This window comes from Rattus norvegicus, chromosome 4, assembly GCF_021556685.1.
Source record: "Rattus norvegicus strain SHRSP/BbbUtx chromosome 4, alternate assembly SHRSP_T2T, whole genome shotgun sequence".
Lineage (NCBI taxonomy): Eukaryota > Metazoa > Chordata > Mammalia > Rodentia > Muridae > Rattus > Rattus norvegicus.
This window is the reverse complement of record NC_141537.1, coordinates 165,034,094-165,044,368: the sequence shown is the minus strand read 5'-3', so window position 1 is coordinate 165,044,368 and position 10,275 is coordinate 165,034,094. Positions and strand designations below refer to the sequence as shown.

The 10,275-nt window shown below is 45.8% G+C and overlaps 1 protein-coding gene across 4 annotated transcripts; it reads left to right on the top strand.

Moving 5' to 3' along the window:
• The first annotated feature begins 2,228 nt into the window (after window positions 1-2,228).
• Window positions 2,229-10,275, top strand: LOC147995094 (uncharacterized). 4 transcript variants are annotated; one of them, XM_087659819.1, is made up of 6 exons: window positions 2,250-2,399; window positions 3,463-3,527; window positions 4,484-4,637; window positions 5,021-5,129; window positions 6,199-6,339; window positions 7,889-9,038. In XM_087659819.1, the coding sequence occupies exons 3-6, from the start codon at window positions 4,575-4,577 to the stop codon at window positions 7,954-7,956; spliced, it is 381 nt and encodes a 126-aa protein (XP_087515945.1). In that variant the 5' UTR covers window positions 2,250-2,399; window positions 3,463-3,527; window positions 4,484-4,574; the 3' UTR covers window positions 7,957-9,038. The 4 variants fall into 4 exon arrangements, 3 of the variants coding, with proteins under 3 accessions (XP_087515945.1, XP_087515946.1, XP_087515944.1); XM_087659820.1 differs by having other exon boundaries at window positions 2,279-2,399; window positions 5,024-5,129; window positions 7,889-10,275; XR_015687101.1 differs by lacking the exon at window positions 4,484-4,637 and having other exon boundaries at window positions 2,229-2,399; window positions 7,889-9,056.

Genomic DNA, 10,275 nt, shown 5'->3' with positions numbered 1-10,275 from the left:
ACCAAAAACTCAAGAAGTTAGACCACAGGGAGACAAATAACTCTATTAAAAATGGGGTTCAGAGCTAAACAAAGAATTCACAGCTGAGGAATGCCGAATGACTGAGAAACACCTAAAGAAATGTTCAACATCTTTAGTCATAAGGATAATGCAAATCAAAACAACCCTGAGATTTCACCTCACACCAGTGAGAATGGCTAAGATCAAAAACTCAGGTGACAGCAAATGCTGGCAAGAATGTGGAGAAAGAGGAACACTACTCCATTGTTGATGGGATTGCAGACTGGTACAACCATTCTGGAAATCAGTCTGGAGGTTCCTCAGAAAATTCGACATTGAACTACCTGAGGACCCAGCTATACCTCTCTTGGGCATATACCCAAAAGATGCCCCAACACATAACAAAGACATATGCTCCACTATGTTCATAGCAGCCTTATTTATAATAGCCAGAAGCTGGAAAGAACCCAGATCCCCTTCAACAGAGGAATGGATACAGAAAATGTAGTACATCTACATAATGGACTATTACTCAGTTGTCAAAAACAATGACTTTATGAAATTCATGGGCAAATGGATGGAACTGGAAAATATCATCCTGAGTGAGGTAATCCAATCACAGAAAAACACACATGGTATGCACTCATTGATAAGAGGATATTAGCCCAAATGCTCGAATTGCCCTAGATGCCCAGAACACATCAAACTCAAGAAAGATGACCAATATGCGAATGCTTCACTCCTTCTTTAAAAGGAGAACAAGAATACTCTTTAGAGGGAATAGTGATGCAAAGTTTAGAAAAGAGGCAGAAGGAACACCCATTCAGAGCCTGCCCCACATGTGGCCCATACATAAACAGCCACCAAACTAGATAAGATGGATGAAGCAAAGAAGTGCATGCCGACAGGAATCGCATATAGATCTCTCCTGAGAGACACAGCCAGAATACAGCAAATACGTAGACGAATGCCAGCAGCAATCCACTGAATTGAGAACAGGACCCCCCCCCCGTTGAAGGAATCTTAGAAACGACTGAAAGAGCTTGAAGGGGCTTGAGACCCCATATGAACAACAATGCCAACCAACCAGAGCTCCCAGGACTAAGCCACTACCCAAAGACTATACATGGACTGACCCTGGGCTCCAACCTCATAGGTAGCAATGAATAGCCTAGTAAGAGCACCAGTGGAAGGGGAAGCCCCTGGTCCTGCCAAGAACAACCCCCAGTGAACGTGATTGTTGGGGGGAGGGAGGCTAAGGGAGGAGGATGGGGAGGGGAACACCCATACAGAAGGGGAGGGGGAGGGGTTAGGGGGATGTTGGCCAGGAAACCAGGAAAGTGAGTAACAATTGAAATGTAAATAAGAAATACTCAAGTTAATAAAGATAAAAAAAAAGATTGCCTTTCCTCAACAAAATTTAGAGCAGCGACTCAAGGAATAAACATTCAGAGCTTGCCCCACATGTCTCCCATATATATACAGCCACCAAAACTAGATAAGATTGATGAAGCTAAAAATTGAATCCTGAAAGGGGCCGGATATAGATCTCTCCTGAGAGACACATTCAGAGCATGTCCAATACAGAGGTCAATACTAGCAGCAAACCACCGAACTGAGAACAGGACCCCCTTGGGGGGAATTAGAGGAAGTGTTGAAAGAGTTGAATGAGCTTGCAACCCCATAAGAACAATGCCAACCAACCAGTACATCCAGGGACTAAACCACTACTGAAAGACTATACATGGACTGACCCAGGGCTCCAACTACATATGTAGCAGAGAATATCCTTGTTGGGGCACCATTGAAAGGGAAAGCCCTTTGTCCTGCCAAGGTTGGACCCCCAGGGCAGGGGAATATGGGGGGGGGCAGTAAGGGGGATGTATTGGGGGAATACCCATAAGGGGGAGGGGGAGAGGTGGGGATGGGGATTTATGGACAGGAAACCAGAAAGAGGAATAACATTTGAAATGTAAGTAAAGAAATATATCTAATAAAAGTTTTTTAAAAAAGAAATACCCAATTTAAAAAAAAAAAAAAGATTGCCTCTCCTCCTTGTCATTGAGAAGGCTGAGCACCAGGAAAAAAAAATGGAGCATACAAAACCACAACAGAAGTTGTGTTTGGAGTTGTATAATGAGTCAGAAGTTTGGTGAGATGCAGGAAAAACTGGGAGAGCAGGGAGAGTGGGGAACACCTACTTGGTAAAGGCAGGAACTCCTAAGAGTGACACGGAAGTGAGTGGATGTGGGCATGAACACCTCACAGGACTGGGACAGGCCACTGGTAATAAAATTGCCAGCTTCTGTGCGGTCTACAGAGGCAGTAGCTGGAGCCGGAACTTCATTCTTTGCCTCTGCTTTCTCACTCAGCTGATTGTTCTTGAGGACTTGCTGCCAGTGAGTGAATTGAGGGGAGCAGCGACTTTTGGGAACCTTCGACATCAGTGCCCTCACCTCTCAGTTCATAGTTGTGACCTCTTGTGTCCTAGAAAGAATGGGATGATAGCAGTCTGCAGGGCGGGAGTACCAGGGCCACAGAGACCAAGAGGAACCCCTGAAGAGAAGTAGGTAATGATAGGAACTGACTGGAGAACAAGGTCACCTTCTGAATTCACAGGCCAGGTGCCAGGAATTTTTGAGAATCTCCGGGGGTGGGGGGCTGCAAGGTGGTTCTAAGGACTCACTCCCCACTTTTCTCTTCAGCTCCAGTCACTCCTGTCACTGGCTGGGTTTCAGGAAAGAACAACCCCTCCAGGCTCTGTGTCTTTTGGCTCTATCAAATTGTCTGTGATCCAAGCTCCTGGCTGGTTAAGCTGCAGCGATCTAACTGGAGGAAAGGGAAGAAAGGAATGGGGAGGCATAAAGCTACTGACATGGGAGGCCGAAGTACGTCTTGAAGGAAGCTCCTGGGGTTCTCTTCATCCTCTTCACTACCACAGTGACACCAGTCTGGCGTGCCTTTGGCCTTCACTATGCTCCTTCCCCATCCAGGCTTCAGTGGATTTGCAAACTTAGGGGGAAAGTTACTATGGGAGGTTAGCTACCTGAATAAGAAAGGCCGGGCAACAAAAAGGGAGTGGCTAGTGCCACCCTCAGCACCTCTGGGGTCCTCAGGGAGACTAAAGCAAGTCACCAGGACAGGATGTGTTTGATGGGCAGAGTGCGGACCTGCAAGGAGGAGGTCTCAGACTTCGGAGCATATGTGTTTTATCAGCAAATCACGATAGGAGCATTCAGAGACAAGGCAGCCACAACCATCCATGAACCTACCTTTTTCTTTCCCGCTTTCCTTCTTTAGTTGTTGTTGCTGTTGCTGTTGCTGTTGTTGTTGTTGTTGTTGTTGTTGTTGTTGTTGTTGTTGTGTTTTAAGGCAGGATTTCATACAGTGGCCCACACTACAGGATTGCGGCACCGTATTCTCTTTTCCATCCACCATGTGATTTCCCCTCTCGTCCACCAGGTGGCGATCCGTGCTCCTGCCTGAAGACTCCCCAGCAGTGTCCACTATGGAGATATCTGACAAAGGTAGTGACTGGTTGGAAACACAAGGAAGCTTCTGCCCTTACCTCTGGGGCATATGTCCTCTTACCTCCTGTGGAGATAGCATCAGATATTGGTATTATGGTGATATTAGGAAAGAGTAGGTTCGGTTTTTGTTTTGTTTTGGTTTGTTTGTTTTTGTTTTAGTTTTGTTTTTGTAAGTGGCCGGCGGTAAATATATTCATCCAGAGAAGCCATGCTATGTCTTCCCCTGTATCAAATAGTTGTGCATTTAGTGAGACATCAGCAGAAGACAACAGCTGATGGATGAATAGGACACAAGAACTGTCCTCTGCCCCATCTTGTGACTCCAGATCAGGGTATATTCCATGCACCCTGATTGGCTGGTGCCCATCCCCCCTCCACCCTACCCCAGTCCCGCCCAGGGTGTCTTCCTCAAGTATTGTTAAAGGTGTATGTTGCCAGGTCAGCAGTGGGGTCTATGTTACCTGTGGTTTCTGGGTCAGCTAGAATGACAGGAAGACGTCCTGAGTGTAGGGCCTCTGGATCTCTTTATTGCTGTATAAGAGATTCTTTGGATTCAGTGGCCCATGGAGGACATGCCTTGAGGACTTAGGCATTTGCTGAGGGAGAGGGTAGGGGACAGCATAGTTGAGAACTGACCTCAGTCACTTTCTCTACATGAGATAAGATTTTCACAACTATCTGGGGAATAGGAGATGCTCTATCAGACAAAAGTCTTTGTGTCTCCATCCTAAGCAGCTCTTAACACACATGTGACTTATTATGACCTTGCAACAATGTCTCACTGGATATCTTCTTTGACTGTGGCCTGTTGGTCTGACAACCTAGTGAGAAAGTAGCTGTCTGCTTGAGACCTGATGGACCTTCTGATAGCCCAGGATCAGAAGCTACTGCCTCCCAGGACTTAGTACCGCACCAGGATCCTCTTTGAGAATGCATTTTCCTCTGATTCATAGAGATCCACCTATCTCTGTCTCCTACCTGCTGGAATTGCAGGCATATGACACCCAGCCAAGATGAAAGCCCATATCCTAAGCCTCAAGCAAGATGCAGAGACTGAGAACTAAGGACTCCGTGATAATCAGAGACAGCATGTTTCAGGAGACAAAGGTGTGGCTGATGTCTTAGCAAAATGGTAAACACTTGTACCATCAGGACAGCCCATAAGGCTGTGAGAAATAATGAAAATATGAGATCAAAAATATATAATTTCGGGATAGGGATTCAGAACTGTCAGAAGTCTGCCCAGCCTGGAATGGATTGAAAAGGGACATAGGGTTGACATAGAGGGAGCTTTAAAGACTGATGGTCTCTGGCCCTATAGCTTTCTAACTACTCTAAATGCTGAAGCTGCTGGCTTCTAAAAAATGTCTAAAATTTTCTTACTTATCTGTGGTTTCAAACCACTGGCTTTGACAATTTACACCTGTTGTTTTAACAGTGGGGAACTAAGTAAAGGATTAATTGCTACAGCTATTTTCTCTCTTGCCCAGAAGCATGAATCCCACAAAGATCTGGAAAAAACAGATTCACTGGAACAAGGAGGCGACCTGTTCAAACAGCAAGTGCTTCACACGAAGCATGAGAATCATACAACCAGAGGTAAGTTTCAAGAACAAAATGTGCAAAAGGTTAGGAGCATTCACTGTTTTCATGAAGTGAAAAAAAATTACCTGTAGTCCCACCTAAAAGGTCCAGCAGTAAGGCCAAAATGTGAGAGATAGGACAAGGTCAGGAGATAGGAAGGGAGGGTGTGTAGGCAGACAGAATTCATTATGGCCAGAGACTGATCTCTTTCCAAAGGGGACAGAGCTCCTCACTCTGCTGGGCACTGTAGAAGAGATGGACATATTCGTGAATCCTAGGTCTTTGTTGTCAATGAACAGAAAAAGTTCCATGTTGGTTCAGGCACTAGAAAGTAGACAGAGGATCATCCCAGTTTCAACTAGATCAGAGAGAAGTGAGAGAAAAACATCAATGTAACTGACTTCTTAGACCAGACATGAGTACTTCTTATCCCAGACCTGAGTGGAGGACAGCAGCACCTGGCTAGAGGAGCCCATGTCACACTGAGAAGAGGAGCTGAATGACTAGGAAGGGGAAAGAAAGTGATGGATCTAATCAATTAACTAATCCACTCACCAGGAGTCCTTGGGTTAACAGCCATTCTTCTGGTCATTCATTTCCTTTCTCACCTACTCTTACCTGGTGCACTGTATTTACCTCTTCCTTTGCTCTGGTTCTCATTGGCTGCCACAGTGTGAGCAGCCCCTTTTCAGGGCGTCGTCCTCATTCTAGAAGCACTGCTTTGTTTAGTTTTCCTTCCGTTCATTTTCTTTTGTTTTCCAACTCGTGTGATCTCTTTTGGAAATCCTTTGACATCCCCCTCTTTATTGCATCCCGAGACCCTTCCCTGCTGCCATCCTCTTCTGCCAGCAGGAAAGATGAGGTCCTACCACTAACCTGGATTTTCCTACCATAGCTGCAGAAGTCTTTGGGGACAGGGGACAGCCTTTCTTCCTTCCTACTCAGAACCCTTCCAAATTGTTGTCACATAGCAAAGCAGGCAAAACTGTCAGTGTGGCTGAATTATCTGTGGACCAAAATGCTAAGCTAAGATTTCCTCTAGTTTGAGGTCTGGTCAAAGAATCAACTTATGTTTCCCTTTTAGCCTCACCAACCACTACTCCAGATGTGGTGCAGCCTTCATCCATGATCATCAAATCCAACCCATCAGTCCTGCTGGTCATCCACACCTGCTCCCTCCTGCTTGGTTATCTGAGAATCATCCTTTTAGATGGCAGGTACCGAGGTCAGTCTTTGGAGGGGAGAAAAGATAGACACATAAGGAGTGAAGAAGAAAGTGAATTTTTGCAGTCCTACTCTTGCAACTGTAGTGTCTTATTCAGAAAGGAGGTGAGAGATACTGAGTTCATGTCACTGGCTAGAAATACCATGTGTATGCTCAGCCTTAACAGGAGAGACATCTTGTCACAGACTACTGGGAAATGAGAAGAGAACACAGCAGGCACCTGTTCAGAGCACATTCCTAACTAGGAAGGCCCTGATACATTATGTGGGGACAGCAGGAACACAAATAAAGAGCTCCACTTTATATGTAGAGGGGAGAGGATTCCATCCCACAGACGAGGATAAAGAAGATAAAAATAGATGGCCAAGTGGCTAGACTACTTTCTGCTCTTGCATGTAACCAAGGTTCCATCCCCAGCACCCACATAACAGTTCTTAACCATCTACTACTGCAGCTTCTATCACCCACTCTCCAGAGGCACCAAATAGTCATACAGTTCACTTATAGACAGGCAGGTAACACTATGTACATAAAATAAAAATTAAGAAGAAGCAACAGTAGCAGCCACTATGACCTGGAGCAGTGTTCCCACTGGAGGCAGGTGAGTCTGCACCGCTATTGGAGTCTACTGCTCCTATCTGAGCTGCCCAGAATAAACAAAGAGAGGCAGAGGCAGTCATACTCATAGCTGTGTGTGCCACTCTCAGATATTGAGAGGCTGAGAAAGAAGGGAGGATGTCTGCCACCACGCTCAAAGCCTGGATAATCAGGATCCAGGTCCCTTTCTAGATAGGGCTCCTCTCAATTCCCTCAGCACCTCCCGTCAGATCCTGAGTCAGGGAGCAGAGCTCACCAGTCTACTTTATTCTAGATGTCCATGGTCTGTAGCAGGGTGTGGGGCTGACTAAGGAATATGGGAAAGGAGGAAGATGGCAGAGGCTCCAGGGATGTAGAGGGAAGGAGTGATGGACAGAGAGAACTGAAGGACCCTTCGTGAGGGTGGCTGTGAGATGGAGATGACAGGTACAGGTCACTCAGGAGAACAGACCCAGCTTTTCTTAGACCTATCAAGAGATGTGTTCCTTTGCTGTAGGTAGAAGATGTTCCAGAGAAAGTCATGAGAATTCATCTAGTGCAGGACCCTCCCTTCTCATCAGTCACCTTTCCATCACATTATTTTTTTTTTTAATCTCTGGGAGTTTTAATTCTGGACCAGATGGAGAAGGGATCTGTGACCATTTCATGTTCTTTATGTCCTGTGTTCATCACTTTGGGCCCTTTTATGACACCATGCACTGTTTCTATTGGTGCTACATGGTGGGATTTTGCTCTTAATGGGAAACATGACTATGTGTGTACTCACACAAAGTAGTGAGTAGAAACAGCATAATCACATGTCTTCCTTTGTTACTTTGTATATAACTTGTCAATATCTAGGGCAGTCTGAGACAGACCACACAGAGAGAAGCTTTCCTAAGGGTTTTTGGCTAGGAGTTCTCAACTACAGTTAAGAAAGTAAATTTACCTCCCTTTCCATGATGCTTCCTAGGTAGTTGGCTGTGTCAAGACGAAACCGAATGTCTCCTTCAGCTGTCAGAAATTCATAGAACTGAATAATGAACACAAACTTTATACTTTCTGTCACACGCCCAACGTCTCGCCAGCAAGAAGGATGCACGGACACCAGGATCCTTCTGCAGCAAAGCGTTTATTACATCTTGAAGAGGAGAGACCCGGGGCCCAGAAAGGCACTGCTTATAAAACCCTAGCACGGCGCGTCCATGCCTGATTGGTCGCTTACCCATGATCTCACTGGCATGCCCCAGGGTGGGCAAAGACTTGGCGCAAACACACTCTTGCACATGCGCACACAGCTAGTTTCCTGAAAGGAAGTCGGGCTGGTGCAGCGGAAGCCAGCACCATCTTGTAATGGCGAATGCTATCGCGGCTTTCCACGTGGGGCACAGCGGAAGCCGGCGCCATCTTGTAATGGTGAATGCTATCACAGCTTTCCACATCTCCCCCTTTTTGTTTTACTAGAATGAGGCTGGTCTAGGCCTCTGCAGTTACGTCCATCTGCTGTGGCTCCTGTCTTAGGTCGTTCCTCTAATGTCACAGCCTTATCCGTCGTAGGGTAACCCTATCGCCACTGGGCCCCGTGTCTTAGATTGATCTGTGCATGAGGAAAGTTGCCCGTCTCTGGATACCGCAGTGCTGTGTGACAGTAACTGCTAAATGACCTAGGGCGAACTCTAGAGGCCAGCCAGAAAATGAGTTAGTGGGGAAATCATGATCACCCTATTGCGTGCAATGAGGAAACCTCAGCAATGTAGAAGGGTTGATCAAAGAATCAATGAGTCTCTCTCATCCCAGTGCAATGGATCCACAAATCCATGGGGTGCAAGAGCAGAGAACTCAGATGCCGACTAATTCCTGAGCATAGATAACCAAATTCCAGGGGAGGCCCCTTGTTCAATGGCCACAAGTGCTTGAGTGATAATGACCTTGTCACGTTTCTGTTGAGATCTGAGTTTGCAAACCAACCATAGCATGAACACTAATCCACAGCATAGGGCTGCACCAAACAGAGCCACTCCCGATAAGTAGTGGGCACCTCATCTGGTTCTCCTCAGCTGCTATCACCAAGGGCCGTAGTCAAGCCGCTCCTATAATAAAATTTAGAATTCCCAATTGTTAGCAACAACTCCAGAAAGTTCACCCACTGTGCTTGCCTAACAATAGATTGGGGGAGGGTAACTCCATACACTGCAGACACAATGGCTGCAGCAGTAATGGCTGCTACAATAGCAGCGAAAGTAACAAGGTCTTTCCCAGGTCAGTTTAGGATCTCTGGAACAACCAGCAGGCAATCGAACCATGTCTGAGATCTGTAGAACCAGGGCAGAGTTCCCCAGTCCACAGCAGCTTAACGCAGATGGCATTCCTGTGAAGCTACAGACTGCAAAATGACAATACCAGTTAAGGCAGCAAGAGTCGCCAGGGGAATGAGGGGGGCAGTAATGGCTGGAGTCCAGTCTTCTCTAGAAAGCAGCAGTGCACAGAGGGTCTGAGCGTAGGCCACAGTGGGACGGTACACACAGTGGTAACACTGACTATAGCAACGCCAAAATCTCTGTGATGACAAAAGATGAGGGGGGATCTTCCATCTTCCTCTCAGGGCAGAGGAATGACTCCAGGGACCTGAACCACGAGAGCTGAATCTTCATGCAACCAGGATCAGCAAGTCTCACCAGCCACCTCTGGCAGCTGGCATACTCTTGTAGCATCCTGTAGAAAAGACACAAAGATTCCCTCTTCCCCATAAAAATACCTGGACAGGATCATTCCAATATGTGGATCTTTCTATTTCACCTAGTCAGAAGTATGCCTAGTTGTAGGGTGTCATAAACACTCAGAGTTCCTTGGCATCCAAATTTCATTATTAAATAATTGTATAGCATACATATCATACAGGGATATAACTCCCCCATTTTATTTATTAAGATATAAACTGTCTAGTATCATTGTCCTCCCTCGTTAAGGGGTCCAGGCAATCCAGTTTGAGTACTTAAATGCCCTATAAAGTAACAGTATTTAGTGTCCTTAACCACTAAGCCATCTCTCTAGCACCTCACAAACTTTATTTACCTAAACATAAGCATTAATTAGAAATGTCAAATCTTGTAAATATTGTCCAATTTCAGTCTTACAAGAAATCCCTGAGCTGGCAGGGTGAGGCTGGGCATTGAAAGTAAGCAAATGGAGTCTTCCTCTTTTCATATCAACTCCATTACCATATTCAAAGAGCTGGGTCTATGGTTTTGTTTAGTTACAGTGAGTTGTCAGACAATTTACACTGAAATCATCACTCACTGATTTCATGTAGAAAACTTGTCTCTAATAAAGCATTAAGTAATTGAAATCAATTATAAACCA